This window comes from Macaca nemestrina, chromosome 1, assembly GCF_043159975.1.
Source record: "Macaca nemestrina isolate mMacNem1 chromosome 1, mMacNem.hap1, whole genome shotgun sequence".
NCBI classification, from domain to species: domain Eukaryota; kingdom Metazoa; phylum Chordata; class Mammalia; order Primates; family Cercopithecidae; genus Macaca; species Macaca nemestrina.
In genome coordinates, this window is record NC_092125.1 from 35,688,454 (window position 1) to 35,709,038 (window position 20,585).

The 20,585-nt window shown below is 42.8% G+C and overlaps 1 protein-coding gene across 3 annotated transcripts in view; it reads right to left on the reverse strand.

Annotated features, from left to right (window-relative positions):
• Positions 1-6,806: 6,806 nt before the first annotated feature.
• The window catches only part of LOC105484484 (SEC16 homolog B, endoplasmic reticulum export factor), a 69,901-nt gene continuing 56,122 nt past the window's right edge, over positions 6,807-20,585 (reverse strand). For 2 of the 3 annotated variants that reach the window (XM_071076098.1, XM_071076100.1), the window contains exons 21-26: positions 19,171-19,323; positions 18,900-18,998; positions 18,384-18,495; positions 18,176-18,255; positions 16,225-16,323; positions 6,807-15,601 (exon numbers count right to left, since the gene is read on the reverse strand). In XM_071076098.1, the coding sequence (XP_070932199.1) occupies positions 15,530-15,601; positions 16,225-16,323; positions 18,176-18,255; positions 18,384-18,495; positions 18,900-18,998; positions 19,171-19,323 (615 nt within the window). In that variant the 3' untranslated portion in view covers positions 6,807-15,529. The remainder of the gene's footprint in view (positions 15,602-16,224; positions 16,324-18,175; positions 18,256-18,383; positions 18,496-18,899; positions 18,999-19,170; positions 19,324-20,585) is intronic. The other variant, XM_011746138.3, reaches the window with a different exon arrangement.

Here is a 20,585-nt window from a genome sequence, read left to right on the forward strand (position 1 = left end):
TTGCAGCTCACCCCCAAGGAGAAGGTGGTTGGGACACCACTGGTCATAATGCCGGGTGGGATGTTCTGTGCAATGAGAAAGAAGTTAAATCCTGTTGCATCCTTGATCTGCTCTCTGCCTGCCTTGTTTAGTCGCTGCCTTCATTTCCAGATCATGTCCTCATATTTGGTTAGTGTGGTAAATTAAGCCTTCAGCTCCCTACCAACCCCTACATCCCCACGCCTCAGGGGTATAACTTAGGCCAATTGTGCTCTAGTCTACACTTCCCTAGACTAACTCCCTGTTAGATTCAGTTGTCCTCATCATTCCTACCACCAGAGTGATCAAGACCTGGGGACAGGCCTCAGAAAAAAGGACAAAGGAAGCCAGTTTTTAGTCCAGTTCTTGAACTCCTCAGGATGCAAAGAGGATGCTGTGACTCACACATGGTGAAGCCAGCTCGCCCAGGCTATGAGTTCTACGTGGGGCTTTTAGCCAATATTCTGTAGTAATAAATAGCTTGCAATTGTCTGACCTCGTCTTCATGCATTTTCACCTCAAAACTAGTAGTGGTAAACTGGGACTGACTGAGGAGTCTGGTTTTCAGGATCTCACCCATGTGTATCTCCGTGTTAAAGATACAAAGATCAATGAACCATGGTCCTTCCCTTCCTTTGATGAGCATACAATTTTGTGGAGACATAGATTCTGACAAGTAGTCAGAAAAAAGGTAGTCCATGCCCTGGGAACACAAAAGAAGTCATGATGGATTTCAACGAAAACATTAGAAGAGGTTTTACAGGCCTCGAAGGATGAACTGGATTCTGATGGCAAGGAAGGGAAGTGCAGTCCAGGTCAAGGGAAAACGTGAGTAGAGACTTTGAAGCCTGAAAGGGCGTGCAGTTTTGACTTGGACGGATATCAGTGGTTGACACACTGGGTATAGGAAAGCCTCCATGTCACATGACTCGGCTTTTGTACTTTAACAAGTAAGCAGATACCATAGGTTTGCAGTATTTATTTTCTGAAAACTTTTCCCTACCTCTCCTTTGAACTCTGGACTAGTAAGTCCAGCTCATGGGCTTGGCATGCCTCTACTTGTCGTGGACACATACATATCAAACTTAATGTGTCCAAACCAAACTCTTGCTTGTCGCTCCAAATCTACTCTTCCTGAAGTTTTCCCCATCTTTCTGCTGCTTGAGCCAGAAACCTAGGAGTCAGGTTATATTCTTTTCTTTCTCTCAGATTCCATAGCCAATTTATCAGCAAATTCTAATAGTTTTACCCTGAAAATATATGCAGAATTCCATCACTTTCTATAACCATCCCCACGGTTACCACCTCGATCCAATCACCATTATCTACTGGCTGATTTTGTGTATTTGTTCGTTTGTTTTTCAGATGGAGTCTCCCTCTGTCGCCAGGCTGGAGTGCAGTGGTATAATCTTGGCTCACTGCAACCTCCACCTCCTGAGTTCAAGTGATTCTTCTGCCTCAGCCTCCCAAGTAGCTGGAATTACAGGTGCCCACAACCATGCCCAGCTAATTTTTTGTATTTTTACAAATACATGTAAATTACAAATACATGTTGGCCAGGCTGATCTCGAACTCCTGACCTCGTGATTCACCCACCTCAGCCTCTCAAAGTGCTGGGATTACAGGTCTGAGTTACCCCGCCCAGCCTGAGTTATTACAAGAGCTTCGTGTCTACCACCCAGAGTCTAACCTCTACTCAGAAGCCAGAGTGATACTTGAAAAATGTAAGTTAAATCATGTCACAGTCACTTCTTTGCTCAAAACCCTTCAGTGGCTTCCCCTAACTCAAAGTAATGGCCAAAGTCCTTACTTTGGCCTCTGTGTCCAACAAGACCTGTCCCTACCATCCTCTCTGAGCTCTTCTCCTACTACTCCCTCCCTCCTGCCTCACCCCCACATGCTGGCCTCCTTGCTCTTACTCATTCACCAAGCATGCTCTGCCTCAGGGCCTTTACACGTGCTGCTCCCTTGGCCTGGCTGGTTGCTCTCAGGTACCTGCACACTTCACTCTGTCACTCCAACCAGGGCTCTACTCAATCACCTCCTTGTCAAAGAGACCATTCCCTGACCTTCACATGTGAAAAACAAACTCCTACAGCAATCTTACCTTGCTTTATTTTTCTTTGTAACATTTATTGCCACCTGATGTATTATACTTTGCTTTTCATATATCTTCTTCCACTAGAATGTAAGCTCTATGACAGCAAAGACTGTTGTATTCACAGATGTATCTCTGTGACTAGCAAGGTGGCTGGCACATAGTAAGTGCTCAATAAATATGTATGGTGACTAAGCATAGAAGTACACACAGAAGTACACTATTTTGTAATGTCTAGATCAAGAAGGTACATGTCCAGAGTCAGAGACATCATCAAACATCACCAAAGAGGTTCTTATAATGATTCAAGACAGTCAAGGATGAGGTCCAGAGCTAGGGCAGATCCGGGGCTTGCATATGTTTATATACACACTTATGTTATTGGAAGCATAAATAAATAGTGGGTCTCTGGTCATGTCTAGTAGCTTCAAGTCACAGCAAACCCAACTCAAAGGGACTAGAACATTAAAGTGGTTCTTTGTGTACACCAACAAGCATACAGAGAAAGGTTCCAGAGACAGCTAATTTAGCAGCTCACTGATAACACTGTGGACCCAGTTTTTTCTATCTTTCTGTTCAGACATTCTCAGCATTTTTTGTTTTGTCCTGAGACCTGTCCCCTTATGGTCACAAGATAGCTATGGCAGCTTCAAGCATTACCTTCTCAACTAGCAATCCCCATCATCCAGAGACTATTTAAGAGACAGCATTCCTTTCCTAGCACCACTTTAAGAGTGAGGGGAGCTCTCCAGAAATCACAGAGCAGATTTCTCCTTCCGTACCATTGGCAGAGATGAATCCCATGCCCATTCCTAACCAGTGCCTGGCAAGGGAATGGGAGAGATGTGACAACCTTGGCTTAATCAAGATTTATACGAGGGCTGGCAAGGACCACTGTCCCCTGAAACCAGTGTCTTAGGATGCCTGAACCAAATCAGGGTTCTGTTAGGAAGGAAGAAGGGAAGAAGAGCTATTGCCTGTTTGTGACAGAATGATTAACAGCCTGGGAGACATCCAGTTCCTCATCCCTGGGGCCTACAAATGTTGCTTTATGTAGCAAAAGGACTTTACAGATGTGACTGAATCAAGGATCTTGAGATGGAGAGATAAACCTGGATTTTCCAGGCACAGCCAATGTAATCAAAAGCCTTCTTAAAAGAGGGAAACAAAGGGAAATGTGAAAGAGAAGAGAATAAGGCCATGTGATGAAGGAAGTGGAGATTAGAGTGGTGTGGCCACGAGCCACCAGAAGGTGAAGGAAGCAGGGAACGGATTCTCCCTGGGAGCCTCCAGTGGGAACCAGTACTGCAGACACCTGGATCTTACCCCTGCAAGACTCGTTTCAGACTTCTGGCCTCCAGAACTGTAAGGTAATAAATGCATGTTGCGTAAAGTCAGTAAGTGTGGCAATTTGCTACAGCAGCCATAGGAAGCTTTTATAGCTGGGAAACCAATTATGTCCATCACAAGTAGAAAAGCACTTTTCTGGAAAAGGCCTGTTGGATCTTAGGAAGACTTTCACTCAACTTTTAATAAACAGGGGCTTTAATAAAAATTCATCACAGCCCCACCTGCTTCTGGCTTCTTCCATAGCAAGATGTTGGAGGCTGAGGCCAGCCCTGGGCCAGTTCTCTTCCACTTGGCTTGGTCTCTGACATAGCAGTAGCTTTAGGAAATACTATTTTCAGACCTGACATAGAGAAATCATCTTATTTTTTAAGAGCATTTGCTTCCCTAGCTTTTTCTCTCTTTACTTTTTTCCCCAGTGGGAGGAGGAGAAAGAGAAGACTTCATGCCCTGAAGTAGAGATAATTCCCTTCTGGATTTTAAGACCACATTCCCACTGCTTATGCCATTCTGATCAAAGCCAATCACTAATGAAGAACAAACTGGGGCCCTCTATTCACTATTTCTTTAAATAATCTTTCTTCCTCTCCTCTTAGAGGAAAACAAAATTTTAATCCAAAGACTGCTATTAACCATAATGATCATGTTTCACGTTTATATTCTCAAAGAACATCAGCATCATTAGGCAGTTAATGCATCTGCCACTTCTCTTGGTGAGGCAGGTCAGTACCATTCTTCTCTCTGAACAACAGTCATCCAGGTGCCGTGAGATTCAGCATTCACTCATCTACTTGTCATCCATCAGTCACAGAGTCAGGGCTGGAAACCAGGTCTGCAGAACCGCAGATCTTTCCAACATACATAGGACCAGTAAGGGCCAACGGCCTCCAGAGAAGATTGAGTTACAAAAGAAAAAGTTTATCAATTAATAACAGGATTTAAAAGAATTGTTCCCATTCTTTAGGAGAGATAAGATTTGTGACTAATAAACAGAGAACAGAAGACAATGTAAAATCCAAGAGCTACATTATATGGCATAGACAACAGAGCTGCAGCAACTCAGAGAAAGGAGAGGTGATTAAGGAGGTGTGTCCCCGTGGAGTTCTCTTTTTCCCATGGTTTATATCAAGTAGAATTGTCATTCTCAGAGAGGTGCTCTGTATTACACAGAGCACATATATGTTCTACCTAAAGACAAAACAGCGACTATACCCACAGCAAAAGAAAGCACATTAGACGTTGGTAAATTGGGCCTCTGTGCCCCTGTTATTGACTGACCTGGATTTAAGAAATCTCCTATGTCTTAGTTATGGCATTGCTACAAGCCTGTGACCCAGCCTGGATCCCTGCTCTGAAGAGACAACACAGAGAGGAACTTGTACGACTTGAAGCATCTTATCATTTACTGAAATGTGCTATTTCTTTTAAGGAGCCCAGTGTCTCACTTAAGGCCAACAGGAGATGTCAGCGAGTTTTTTTCAGATGAGACAGAGATGAGTTGTCAGTGGTTCCAGACTTTGGGATTTTATGGACTCATGAAACATCCTCTCCTCTCCCTCTCAAAAAAATGTGGGTGATTCAGGAATCTGCAAAAAAAATTAGGAATTTGTTGTTTTACCAAATAAAGGGACTTAAGAGAGAAAAAAAGTAGCAGCTATTATCTACTATTACCTCTCTTTTTTTTTTAGAGAGGAAACTTTAACACCAAATATAGTAAAAGGACCTAATCTTAGAATTCTAACAGATAATACATTTGGCTCTATGAAAAGCTCACTCTATTGTTTTTATTTTTTCATCTCATTGCAGACGGGTGAAAATTTTGCAGTGTTCTGGCACCAACTGCACACCTGCATTTGGAAACCACCAGGGTGAGTGCTTCCTGAGGTCTCTTACAGCCCTTATTCTATAAGATTCTATTTGCCATTTTACCTTTTCATGCAAATTCAAGGAAAGCCATGCCACATATCTATCTTGTTCCTTTAAGCCACAGTGAGTGCAGATTGTGCCTGCAGAGGACAGTTCTTGAGGGAACACTTTTATCCATCCACCTATCTACTCATTCATTCATTCATTCAACATTTAATAAGTACCTACTGACCATCAAGGACTATATTGGGAAATGGAGAAGCAAAAAGGAATTTCAAGTCCTACTGACACACAAATCATGAAACAAGGAGACAAAGTTGCAGGAAGACCTACAAAAGCAGTGCCGGAGCCCATCCAGGTATGATGGTTGGAAGGCGAGGGGGTTTGGGGCATAAGGAAGGTGGGGTAGCATGTACATGCTGCCCCCACCAAAAAGTACATCTTTCATTGTACATACCCTGGTAATGATGCTGAGCTGACAGCAGGCATATCTTCAGATAAGCAGACAATGATATATCCCACTGTTCTAATTCTGGAACTGCTATGCCACCTCATTAATATGTGAAAATGTGTTAAAAAGCTGCTGATAAACAGCTGCACAGAGGCAGAAATAGTGGCTCCCATCACATTTGCAAGTTTTATTGGCTCTCCAACATGGCGTAAGAAAGGAAGCTTTGCCTGCATGTATAAACTGGGTAATTTGCTATAATGCTCCACTTTATTGGTAGACATTTTGCCATATCACATCTCCCCAACCACAGTTTAAGGACACTTCTGTTTTACACAGCTCTGTAAACTGCCTCTTTCTTAGGAAGAACTGTCATGTTGACTAGCAACGTTGCTTTAAAGTTCCAATTTATCAATAAAACAGAAGATTGACTAGCTTCCGTGCATTGCACAGTTTCTAACAACTGAATTTCTACTTACTCAGAGAGCATTTGATTAAGAAATTAAATACTAGTTATGTATGAATCAATGCAAGCCCTGAGTTGACTGAGGCCATGGAAAGTACAGTTCTTAGGCAAGGGGAGTAAAATTTTATCCTAATCCAAGACCAGCCCAAAAGTTAGAAAACAGCCTTATCTGAAATGTTACAGCCAGAGCAGATTTTCAAACCTCAAGAGCGCTACTTTCCAGCTCCAGGACCAAAAGTCCCAATTTACTTGACCTCAGGGATGGCTCTGCTTCGTATTTCTCCAGCTACGCTTCCAGCTAGAGAAAAAGTCCCACTGAAGCACAATCCAATTACCTCCTTTCTCCCGCCACCTCTCCCCTTTCCAGTGACAGATTGATGGACTCCTCAGGTGCCTCCTGAGTGTGTCCTGAGACAGGAAACAGAAACATTGAGTTCACTGAATTGATTTCCACCTGCTACCTATTTAGACCAGGCCTATGGAGGTGATTTTCATCACTGACCTCCCCTTGACCCCTCACCCCCTGCCCCACCCAATAGAGGAATTACAGCCTGTTGGGGGAACCCTCTGCTCTGGATAAATATTATACTGTTTGCTGTTTGGTACCAGGTGGCAGTTGCTCCCTTCCTTCTGGGTTGGGGATTATGTATTTGTATAATTTTAATATTATGTTTGTTTTCTTAGTGGATGGTTATCTCATTATTGGGGTGGCATGCTGGAGAGAGGAAGGGTGTAACTCTAGGGGTATGGTCTGCTTGATAAAAGGCAGATAATAAAAAGTGGGTTTTTTTAACACAGAGAGAGCAGAACTATATAATTTAACCAAATGCAAAGAGCCTTGCATCCTGCAATTATCCAAGCAATACTTGGAGCAGGATAACTTCAAGACTGAATTTTCTTTTTAGAAGCATTTAGATGATTCTCCTGGCACACACATCTCCTTTGGCCTAGTTCCCCTGGACCCCTATTCCCATCCTACCCCCTTAGAAGAGTGCCCAAATGGGCTTATCAGGGTGTCTCCATCTCTAAAAAAATGTGAGTGCTTCCTGGCAGTGCTGAGAGAAGGGGGCCTTAGAATTGCAAATACAGCATTAACTTAAAGCCCTTGGTTTAAAATTTGACCTAATTAAGACACTAGCGGGGCAAAGCATTCCAATAGCAATTACACAGGTTGTAAAGGGGTGAATTACCTTTTAAAACCAAGAAATGCTTTTGCCAGACATAAGCGCCCCTGAGGGTCAAACGAGGAGTTGTAGATACAGGACATCACTTGCCTTGACCTCAAGTAGGGCGCTTCCCTTCCCTCAGCTGCCACAAATGTCGCTGGCCTGGGGACGAAGCACTAGACTCCCTCTTCCGTAGACCTCCATCATCTCTTTCACGGACAGTTTCTCAGAAGCTGTGATGATCCTTTCATTTTGCCCGCCCTTACTAAGCCACTCATCCCTTCACAGATTTTGTTTGAGCACTTACCACATGCCAATACCTGTATCAGCTTCTAAAGATGCAGAAAAGGATCAAACTCTAACAAGAGAATGACTTCACATGATAATCTCTAGACCAAATATAATTTGTGGACATTTTTTGCAAGTTCTCCTGAAGTTCTCACGGTGGGAAATTATTCACCCAGTTCTGTTTTGAATATTGAGCCCTTGTTAGGCATGGGTACTGTGCAAGGTGCCAGAAATACAAAAATAAGTAAGTTATAATATCATCCCAGTCCCTGAAAGTCATAAGTCTAGTGGAAAAAAATAGGCATACACATAAACGCTGGAGACAACAAATAATATCCCTTGGTTGTACTTGGGAAAGAGAGGCACACAGAATCACCCTAGCTAAGACAGCACGAGACTCGAATAAAGGTCAGTGGTCCTACTTGGTATTGCAGTACAGGTCCACCCACTTTAAATTAAGTGAACAAGAGATAAGGGTACAGGCCAGACTGCAGAAGTTCAAATACCAGGTCCTCCACTTTCTATGTGTGGTTCTGGGGTAGTTACTTACATTTTCTGCACCTCCATTTCCTGATCTATAAAGTGAGCTAATCAAACCCCCCTCTGAGTTGTTTTAAGGATTAAAGACAACATATGTAAAGTACCTGCCTCGATGCTCTCCCAGTTCCATCATTAGCTGTGTAACGTTGGATGAGTTATTTGAACTCTGTGCCTTAGCATCTTCCAAATATCTACTTCCTAGGGCCATTAAGAGAGTTTAATGAATAAACACATGTAACCTCTTACATAAAATGCCTGGCACAAAATCTCAGTTATTATATTGATGTTTTTATTAACCACAAATGTACCCTCAATGTAATAATTAAAAAGCTTTACATTTTAAATTATGGTCTCCTATTTGAAGAAAAAGACCATCAGCCTGGAAATCAGAACTTTAAGAGGATTTAGGAAAATTGATTAACCTCTCTGGACCATGGTTTTTTCACTGATAGAGCCCCCTCCTTCCGAGCCTTCCTGACAACCTCCTTCCGTGGTAGGCAGAGTGGGGCAACATGACACACCAAGGGCGCCCGGAGAAACGACTATCCTGGGTTTCCCTGAATCACTTATTAGTTTCCTAATTCATCTGTGAGCCCTTTGAGGGCTAGGACTTTGATCTCACCTATGTATCCCATAGAAGATCCTAAATAAATGTTTGTTGATTGAGCAAGTGCCAAGTTTTTAGCTGAGATGTTTGGGGGCACTGAGAAATTCAATGGACATACTTTTAAAGTCAACCATCTAGCTAGCAGAAAATGTGAGCCTGGAACTGAAAGTCTTCTCATTCTTAATACAATGTCTTCCCCCAAGACTACAAAGTCAGCATCTACGAAGTGAGAAAATGGGAACAATTGTTTTCTTTATAAATAACTCTTTATTTCAGGGGTTTAACATCAATTACCTTTAAATTGCAAGCTACTCCAGTGCATTTAAAAATTAATTTGATTTAGAAAATGTCAATGTATCTGCAACTCGTCAGGAATATACCTGTTGCTCAAAGCAAATGAGGCTGGATCCCAACTCACAGTTTTAACTGATGTGTATTATTAGGATGACTAACGCCATCTGTGGGCTTGGGGTTGGTTTGTTGTTGTTTGCAAAGAGAAGCAGCTGAAAAATTAAATAAAGAAATCATGACTGTAAGTCTCTCATTGGTTCTTACTTAATTCATGGGCATTTATCCAAATACTCAAAGAAGTGGAATGAAATCTTGACGCACAAAACTCAAATTATTTTCACTCCAGGACAGTGAGGTTTTCACATGACCCCAAATCATGATCGTAGAACATTAAAATAATGAAAAACAGTGATTATCTTTTACATTCCAAAATGAGCCCTTAAAACTCAGAGACAAGTTTTAAAAGTCAAGGTCTTGGATTTCTAAGAACCAGTTTGGGGAAACATAAAATTAGCTAAAATTTGCTAGCCAAAAGTCTGGATGTATTGACACAATCCTGTGCTGGTAAGTGGGACTTCACAGAGTCTTCGTAGTATCAGCCACTCGGAAGATGCTTTATGGAGAGGCTGTGTTCTGGGTAATCCTCCCTTGGAAATAAAGAGTAATTGCGAGGAAGGGGAAGTGAAAGAGGCTAGGAGTGGAGATTAGGTGAAAAGAGACATTCCGAAAGGAGCCTCATGGATGGCACCCACGCGTGTGCACACACATGAAACCATATACACTCCTCACCAGGGCTCTTGCCTTCAAATGTGTTCCATTGCAACATTCACAGTCCTTTCCTGCCTCCAAACCAACAGCATGGAGAAGCGGGAAGAATTTCTGCAGTAGCAATTTGGCAAGTCTAAATCAGATCATCCTCCTTTCATAGATCATGGTGGTATTTGTGATCACAGTACACTATTACCCTTGTTCATCCAGACTTTGTCTGCATCCACCACATCTTAAAGCCACTTTAAACTTGGCCAACAGATATGCTACTCTACATAGCTAGCAGTGAACTTCACCTCCATCTTAACCTATAGGGATGATATAATTTGAATATATTACATATTTCCCTCAAAATTATATAAATATGTGAAATTCATATATGATTAAGGGATTGAAGCTACAAAGTTATTTGTACATATATTTAGAACAGCTCTCACATTATGCAGAAATTTCTGTGTTTACATGTCTGTCTCTCCCACTAGACTGTAAGTATTTAAGTGTCAGAACCATTTTTGTTGGGAAAACAGCAATGCCTGACATGCTATTCAATTAATATTTGATAAATCAGTGAACGAATGTACACATGTCCAGGGACAATGTGGCTAAAAGCCCAGATTCTGAGATCAGACTACCTGGATTCTAATTCCAGCTCCATCCTTACTAGCTGTGTATGTTTGGGCAAGTTACCTTACCTCTCTATTCAGTTTTTTTGTTCCTAATATATGTTGAAATCACAATACTATATACTGCATAGAAAGTATACACACATAGAATGCAAGTGTCTGACACAAAATACTCAATAAATGTTATACTATTATTGTTGAAATTCAGGATGTCTGAACACTGGAGCTACCAAAAGACTCCTAGCATTTATCTGGTTTAATCTCCAATTCTACTGAAGAAAACCCCATTTTGTAAGACTTCATTTCATAAGCTGAGGCATGACTCAATGACCTTCCAAAATGTGAACGAGTTCCCAGGCACAGGTGGTGGTGAGCAGCTGTTTTCCATCTCTGCTGAGGACCAGTTAAGAGTCTTAAAGAGTCACAGGAGTGATTGGAGTAGAAAGTATTAGAAATAGCTTCCTAATGTTTGAGGAACCATGGGCTGAAACCTCAAAGGAAGCCATGGAATCCCACTCTGTTAAGAATTCTTTAAAAATTGGGTAGGTTAACTGGCTCTCTCTAAGATAGGTAAGGGCCAGGAAAACATCTCACAGTAAAATAACAAACAGTTGGCAAAGGTCATTTGAGTTTGACCTAAACTGCTGTTGACCCTGATTATCTGGAAACAGGAATATACAAAAAGGAAGAAAGCATAGGAAGATTTCTCTACCTAGCACAATTGTAATGAAAACATTTTCATATGCTGTTAATTCTTGTTCAGAGTAACTTTAAATCTCATTAAGAAACCATTTCTAAAGGACCTGAATGAATGATGCCTGGTATAAGTATGGCCAATTAATGAAATGAAAACAGGCTGTTGTTGAGGCCACATTTTGGGACAACCTCAGTTAAGTACCTGACATTCTGTTGCTTGCAGATCATGCTTCATGCAATTTCCAGCTTAAGGCAGCAAATAGAAGAGGAGAAAAGTCACTTCCATTCCACTCTCTGGTGGAAAAAGTGAGAGAGAAACTCACGTGATTGGAGAGACCCAAATTACATACCTATTATTCTTTTCAAGCAGAAAGAGGGTTTTGCACATTCCGTCTTGGGTAGAAAGTCTTCTGATTTTAGTGAAGAAGTAGATGCAGTCTCCCGCTCCTTTTCTTGGTTACTCAGAGGAAGATACCAAAAAGAAAGAGACTTTCTAGGGTAAAACAAAGCTAGCAGAGGCTTTGATCCTGAGCAACCTGAAGCCTGTGAGAAGGCTGAACAGAGAGGACACACAGGTGACTGAGGACTCGCGGCTCATTTACAGCTCTATAGCCACATGAGGGGATTAGACAGAGGGCTGGAATGGTAACATGTGATACAGACCCTGAAATGGAATTTAGTGGTTTGTTCACTTTCAAATTATAGAACATTACACTTAAATGTTTTCATATAAATATTGAATTATGTGTATATGGCAGAATCAAAAATTTGCCCACTACTACTCAGCTTTTCAAGGAAACTATGGTTTATTTCGTATGACTGACCTATTCTTCCTCCAAGCTTGGACTCTGTTGAGAAGCAGGTGAAAAAACAAACTTGCCAATTAATAATATCTTAGGCTCTTCCCTTTCATACCATGTCTTTTGATAATTCATTTTTTGAGAGAGAAAGAGAATTCTGTTCATTCTCTCTCCCCAAACAGCTCACGGTGACGGAAAAGAGGGCTATGACCTTCACAGTGTGACCTATTCATTGCTGGTGGCTTGTCTGGCCCACTCCTGACCTTTTGCCTTTTGGGAGACTACTTGTCCCATCTGACCTTTGGGGTCATTATGCAATTATTCCCTGCTACAGTCTACCCTACAGCAGGCTTCAGGGAGCTCAGAGCTCTGCCTCAGATCCCCAAAGCCAAGCTGCTATGGCTCCCCAGACACATTGGACACGTTGCCAAGCCAAAGCCGGCTTCTCCTCAAGTCTTGCAGCCTCCCTTCCCAAGGTTACCAGGGGAGCTAGAGGAAAGGGCCACTAGCCCAGTGTGCTCCCTTTCATAGCAGTGTATATCTGTCACAACCTACTCTATTTCCCAAGCCTCCACCTTATAAAAGGAGAAAACAATATTTTCTTCTGACAGCTGCACTTGTTTCACCAAAACAGATTTTAACCAGTTGAAGTTGTAAAATAACCATGACCTTTAGCAATACCACCACCACTACCCAAACAGCACAGATGAGCAACTAAGAACTGGGAGTGACCCCAGCTCCTCAGACCCTTACTGGACCTAACCTAACCAATGAGCAACTGGGCTTGTTTTAACCAAGCATATACAGATTAATAGACACATTCTGACTTTGCCAGAGTAAAACCTTTAAATTATGAATTACCATAAACACCAAGAACCTCCTCCCTTTCTAGTGCATAGAAACCCTTACTCTTCCTCTTCACAAAGTATATTCATTGCTCTGTATTCCTTTGGCTGGGAGGTAACTAAACTCAGTGCTTGCTTTGTTGAGCATAACAGTAGCCACTGGTATTCCATGAATTCTCTTAACAGGAGGAGGACGAGAGGACACAGGCATCCGATGCCTGCGCCTTCCTCTTTGGTCTGCACTCTCTCCTCCCTAAAGTGCTTTATTTCTTGGACAGGACCTCCCCTACACCATTGTTCCCTTGGGCACAAAGCCTCATGGCCTAACGTTGGTGTTAGAAGGGATGCAGGAAGAGAAACTGACTTGGCAATGACACATATTGAGAAGTATGTTTTAATCATCATCCCTGTCCTATACAGATATCAAGAACAAAAAATCTATAGTCAGATCTGGTAGGCCCCAAAAAACAGTCAAGATCTTATTAGATTGCAAATTAATAATAAAAGACACCATAATAAAGTCCAGTTGAGCTTTGAACAATGCGGACATGATGGGCACTGAGCCCTGCAAAGTCAAAAATCCACATATGATTTTTGACTCCCCAAAAACTCAACTACTGATAGCCCACTGTTGACTGGTAGCCTTACGGATAACATAAACAGTGTATTAACACATATTGTATATGTTATATGTATTATATACTGTATTCTTCAAGTAAGCTAGAGAAAAACACATGATTAAGAAAATCATAAGAAAGAGAAAATATATGGGCTCTCCATTGAGTGAAAGTGGATCATCATAAAGGTCTTCATCCTCATAGTCTTCACATTCAGTAGGCTGAGGCGGAGGAAGAAGAGGGGTTGGTCTTACTGTCTTGGACAGGCAGAGGCAGAATAAAATCCAAGTACAAGTGGACCCACACAGTTCAAACTCAGTTTGCTCAAGGGCCAACCGTACTTAGCATATACCAGGCCCATTTCTAAGGGCCTAACTCATTTAATTTTTGCAATGTCCCTATAAGGCAGGTACTATGATTATTATCATCTTAATTTTATAGATGAGAAAACTGAAACACAAGACAGTGAGGTAACCTTGCCCAAGGTTACAGGGTGAGCTACAGATGAGCCAGCATGCAAGACTAGGCAGTGTGGCTCCTGTGAAACTCACACACTAATGCCACAGCACCACCACTGGATGTCAGCATACCAAATTGAAGGAGTAGCAGCCTTTTAAGGAAAAAAGGGGAATAGCATTTACTGAGGGCCCTCCAGGTGCGAAACATTTATGCATACATTTTCTAATTTAATCTAAGAGGTTAAAACAACTTTTTATGGAACAAAATACACAACATTTAGTTTAGTTAGTAAAGTGACTGACTTGCATCAGAGGAGCTTTTTGTTCATATTTTTTAAATTGGAAAAAGAATAACATTAAAGTAGACTTAGAAGTTAAGAGGATCTGTCCCTAGATTCTTCATTAACAAAGGGCTCTTTCCAGCTATTCACACTTGATCACACAATAAAATCATTATTAGAAAGACTTCAGGGAAGAGACCACCAATGTACTGTCTTCCTCTGCAAAAATCAGCCAGAGACAAGCACTTGCTATAAAATTATCTGGGTTTAATTATTATCAACATCAGAACTACAGAACATTAACGTACTAAACCTGTATTTACAATTACATGTACAAAAAAATGTTCTTTGTGAGGAGCAATTTTCAGCAAATCTGACAAACAGCAAGAGTCATTCCTATTTCGGGCTTGAAAAGAGAAATGGAAATTTCCAAGACGCCCCCCTCCTCCCTCTCACTCCAGTGACCCTCCGAACATCAATTTGCAAAGGCCTGAGGTAGAAAGGGAGGTATTAACAATATCAGGCACTCATTCTTCCCCTCTTATGAAAGGGGATGAATTTTTAGGAACCGCTTTCCATCATTTATTATACTGATGTGCCATCCATCTGCATCATTAGGTTCAGTAGTTACCATGACAATAGGATGCCTAGAGCAATCTAACTTGATAGCCACATGCCAGAATGTGAAAAAATAGGACCAGCTAAGAAAGTGAGAGAAATATAATTAATCTGAACCACATTAAAAAAAAAAATGTGCACAAAACTAGGACCAAGAGGGAAACTGCTGAAGTATCATTGAAGAGGAAATTATAAAGGGCAGTAGTAATCAAGTTTCAGTATAAAAACTTTGCTAAGTAGAGCCATTGGTCTATTACTAAGACAGGAAGAAGTCCAAGTTGGTCTAGAACATTGTTCTGAGCTCCTGCCCCTCCCCCGCTTCCCATTTCCTGCTACAGGGCTCTGTGGTCCCATCTTTGATTCTAGCTGTTAGGGCCCTAATTTCCCCAAGGCTCTCAAGCCACCACCATAAGTGCCACCACTATGTCACTCTGCTCATGTGCAGTCTGCTATTAGACCCAGACCTTCCACCTGATGAAATAATTTCCGGCATTCTGAAGCTAATCTTAAGAGACTGAATTGTGCTGTGTCTTGAGAGATCCTGTCCTCTTGCCTTCTCAGTGCCTGGTGGAGACATCAGGCTGACACAAACCTCTTGAGGGTCCCAGTATGGTAGAGAGGGACTGGGAGATTGAGAAAAGGAGAGCAAGCAAAGTTGCGGCGATGAACCTGGGACGCGTGTTTGTTCTCAGCATGGCTGAGTGGGATAGCGACGCTGAGCTAGGCGATTTGGCCGATTCAGGCTAGTGGCCATGGGCAGCTGGAAAAGAAGAACAAATATTACACTGAGTACAGCCCCAAACATGACTCTGCCCGGGATTGATTGGATGGATGGAGCTAGGGCACCCTGAGCCTCTGTGTAGAACATTTCCCAAGGTTGTGTTCTAATTATCCACCTCCACCCAACACCTTCACCCAACTATGGTGAAAAGAAATTGGATTTTATAAAAAGAGGAGGCCAAAGGAGACATTAGCAGAGCTAAGTCTACCCAGTTTGCTGAGAAACAGGGAACTTAGCTTCTCTCAAAGTTTCCAGTGATCCCTTTATCCCCAGGACAGACTGACAGTGCACCCACACTACTGATGCCAACACCGACTGTGTCTCCCACATCTCAAGAGCTATTAAAATTTAAATACGATATTAAGAGTAACTACATTTATTGATCATTTTCTGGGTCCCAGGCCCTTCATATACGTATCTGTGAGCTAGCTACTACTGACCCCATTTTATAGATGCAGAAACTGAGAATTGGACAGTCTCAAGACTCTCCAATTGCTCAAGAACTCACATATCATAAATGGCAAACTGGGATGATAAACCTAGGTCTCCTTAATCCAAAACCTGTGCTCCTGGCCAGCCCCTCCCCCTGAGGGTTTCCTTACCTGAGGGACCTGAGACGGGTTGTAAAGAGGAACAGCCCCTTTTAAGGCAGGTGGAGGAAGCAGAACACCAGGGTTGGAGCAGAGCTCAAAGGAAACACTCTGTGATAGAAAAGCATGGAAAATCCCATCAGTGCCCGCCTCCCAGATTCCAGAACGTTGAGGCTTTCAAGAAGCATATCAGGATTATTTGGTTTTTTCCTCAGTGATTTCTTTGAGTTCCTTATCGACTCTCCAAAGGACATAAACAGAAATTTCTCAAAAGAAGAAATGGCCAATAAACAAATGAAAAAAATGTTCAACATCAGTAATCTTCAGGGAAATGCAAATTAAAGCCACAATGAGATACCATCTTACTCCTGCAAAAATGACCATAACTAAAATGTCAAAAAATAATAGATGTTGGCACGGATGTGGGGAAAAGGGAACACTTCTACACTTCTACACTGCTGGTGGGAATGTAAATTAGTTCAACCTCTGTGAATAACAGTATGAAGATTCCTTAAAGAGCTAAAAGTAGAACTACCATTCGATCTAGCAATCCCACTACTGGGTATCGGCCCAAAAGAAAAGAAATCATTATTTGAAAAATACGCTTGCACAAGTATGTTTATAGGAGCACAATTCACAATTACAAAATGTGGAACCAACCTAAGTACCCATCGACTAATGAGCACGTAAAGAAAATGTGGTATACATATACGATGGAATACACTCAGTCATTAAAATGAACAAAACAATGTCTTTTGCAGTAACTTGGATGGAGCCAGAGGCCATTATTCTAAGTGGAGTACACAAGAGTGGAAAGCCAGGAACCATATGTTCTCACTTATAAGTGGGGAGCTGTGAGTACGTGAAGACATACAGAGCGACATAATGGACTTCAGAGACTCAGAAGGGGAAGGGTGGGAGGAGGGTCGGGGATTAAAAAAAACTACACATTAGGTACAACCCACATCCATGCCAACACTGCTTGGGTGATGGGTGCAATAAAATGTCAGAATTCACCACTATATAATTCCTCTAGGTAACCAAAAACCACTTGGGCCCCAAAAGCTACTGAAATGTTTTAAAAGAGAACCATATCAGAAGGATTTCTTAATAGAACTCAGGGAATCTCAAGCAAGCCAACATGGTTCAAGTGGACACATCCAACCCGTGGGTCTGGAGTGGCAATACTGACAAAAAGAAAAAGCCTCAACAAATTATACTGATACCATCATAAAAAGTAATATAACCTTCAAAAGGCCTAAAATTATACAAGCGTTATCTAACCAGGCTTAAAGAAATAAAAATGTTTTCCTAGCAATAGATATGAGATCCATACTAATGTGGACAACTCATCAAGAATTTACCATAGCCCTGGACAAGGTCTCCAGTGAACTCTGCCTCTTCCTGGGACAGGTAAAAAGGCAATTCCCCAGGCTTCCCCTGAGGAAGCTGTTATAGGTTGAAATGTGTTCCCAGAAAAAAAAAATCACATGTTGAAGCCCTAGCCCCCAGTACCTCAGAAAACATATGTTTGGAGAAACATGAAAATACAACATTTGGAGATGGGCTCTTTAAAGAGGCAATTAACATAAATTGGGGTCATATTGGCAGCCCAATCCAGTATGACTGATGTCCCTATAAGAGGAAGAAATCTGAACACAGACATGCTCAGAGGAAAAGCCGTGTGAAGACGTAGAAAGAAGATGGCCAGGCACAAGCCAGGTCATCTTTTCCTCAAAAGAAACCTGGACCTCAGCTTTCAGCCTGCGGAACTGTGAGAAATTAGGTTTCTGTGGTCTGAGCCTCCGTTCTGTGGTACTTTGCTATGACGACCTGAGCAAACTAACACAGCAGAGAAGCATTTCTCATGTTCCCCAGGAGTCAGCACTGTCCACACTGAAGGTTCAGTCCTCACATACAGGCATCTGCTGGGGTCCGAGGCTCCAGCCCAGGGGCTGCTCACCTCAGGTCCAGACAAGCCTCCAACCCCAGCGCCCGCAGCTGCTTCCCCACTGGATGTGGATCCTTGGCCTTCACCCCCACCTGGAAAGCAATGAGTCAGAGCTGTTTCCTCTGCTCAGGACTGGGGGTCCCCACTCCCAGAAGGCACCCCCACCCTTGGGAGCGCTGAGGGGACCACCCATGGCCCAGAGGACGCGAGGTGGCGGTACCTGTGCCCACGGAGAAGGCGCTAAGAGCTGGCAGAGGAGGGGAGTCAGGAGAAGGTGTCAGTGAGAGGCCCAGGCCAGCCTGGTGGGGAGAAGATGCTCTGGGGGTCTCCCGCTTTGTGGAGAAAGAAAGATAGCATTGGCGACATTGGTGGTTAACAAATTCACGCCCACCCACTTGCGTTCCCACACTCAGGATGGCGGCCTTGCTGCAGACTGCTGCTGGGTACTCCCCAAAACCCCCTCTCCTCATCCCACTCTTCTGCTCAGTAATCCACACTAGCTCCCTCCTGCTGACCCTCTAAAGTTACATTTCTTCATCCTAACTTTTTAAAGCTTTTATAATCTGCCTTGCCCCCACAGGACCAATTCATTTCCCACCATCTTCTGTCACAAAACCTCTGTCTCGTGTGGCCTGGGGTGGAGTCAGGTGCCAGCTCTGAGAGCTCCTAGGTGCTAAGGCAGCTCCCTCTGAAAGACCCACAGAGAGAGGCATCCTCTCCCTTCCACAGAGCCTACCTCACAGTCAGGGCTGTCCGAGGAGTCCTCCTCTCCAGAGGGAGATGCGTTCTTGGTGGGCTTCGATCGAAACCAGCTGAACCAGCCAAACCCTGAGCTCTGGAAGGGGAAGAGGACATTTTATGACCTGCAGGTTTGCTTCTCCCCCTGACTATGAGGTTAACCCACCCCCATGTGACAGTCAGAGCCCAGACTTCCAAGTCTGCACCACCCTTAAGGAAGGGAATGGCAGGGGGAGGAAGGCCGGGGAGAGAAGAACAAGTCCCTCCACCTTTGTATGCTCCTTCCCATCTCCGAGCTTGCCTCTCCGGGCAGTATTTTGGGGAGAGTTTTTATCAGCCTCATCGGAGGACTCCTCCTCATCCTCTTTGGCTGAATTGGTGGAACTCTCAGAAATACTTGGTGCTCTGGCAGCCAGCGGTGTCTGGAATTAAAGAAAGAACTCACATTTGCATGGCACTTGACAGGTTACCAAACACATGTGCACATACTCCCTCACCTGACCTGCTCAGAAGCAGTGGGATTGTCTCTCAGAATCATATTGTACTGAAAAGGAAGGACGGCTTAGCCGTGAAAAATGACTTGCTGAAGGTCACAGGATAAAGTCAGAGCCCAAGCCCATGTTGTCCCTAATCTTACAGACCTTCGTCTGTGGTGCCACCTCTCCAGAAACATACAGTTTTCAGAACTATGCCAAGGCCTGGAGCAGGGGTTATGGATTGCTACTGCTGGAGATGAAGAGGGCCAGAAAACACCCCACAGAGGCCCACAAGCCCCCCCAAAGAAAACAGAGAATGTAGCAACCACCAAACATAACTCGTCTTAGAGCTCATTTCCTAACAGACTTGCTCAAGATCAACTGCGAACATATGCACCAGAGGGGGGTAAAATATACCCACATCCCTTTACATTAACTTTTTTTTGTTGTTGTGGTAAGATAGATACAAAATAAATTTTGCCATTTTAACTATTTTTAAATGTGCAATTCAGTGGCAGTAAGTATACACACAGTGTCGTACAACCATCACCACTAGCTGTCACCAGAACTTTTTCATCATCCCCATTACATAACTCCCCATTTGCCCCTCCCCCAGGCCCTGGTCACTGCCATGCCACTTCTGTCTCTGAGTTTGCCTATTTTATGTGTCTCACATAGGTGGAGTCACACGACATATTGCCCTTTTCTGTAATATTTACATTTTTCACTCTCAATAAAACACAATTGATACAAACCTTAGGAAATACTTTGGCAAAATAAAGAAAAAAACTTTATTTTTTATTCAAATGAATATAGTGTTGACTTTGTGCCAGGCACTGTTCTAAGGGCTTTATATGTAGTGATGCATTTAATCCTTACAATAGTCCTGTGAGCTAGCTGCTATTATTATCTCATTTTATATATGAAAAAACTAAGGCACAGAAAGGTGAAGCAACCTGTCTCAGGTCACCCAGCTCGTAAATGGCACAGCAAAGGCTAAAGGTACACTGTCTGGCTTTCCTTCGAGGAATTTCTCCTAAGTGAATGATTCAAGACATAGACAAGGGCTTATATACTAGGATGCCCAGCACTGTGTGTTATATATGAGTGAGAAAAGGAAGGAGGAATGGAGGGAGGGAGGGGAAAGGATGCAACACTCACAATGATTAACGACAGCACGGGAATAATCAACCAGAATGCGAGCTCCT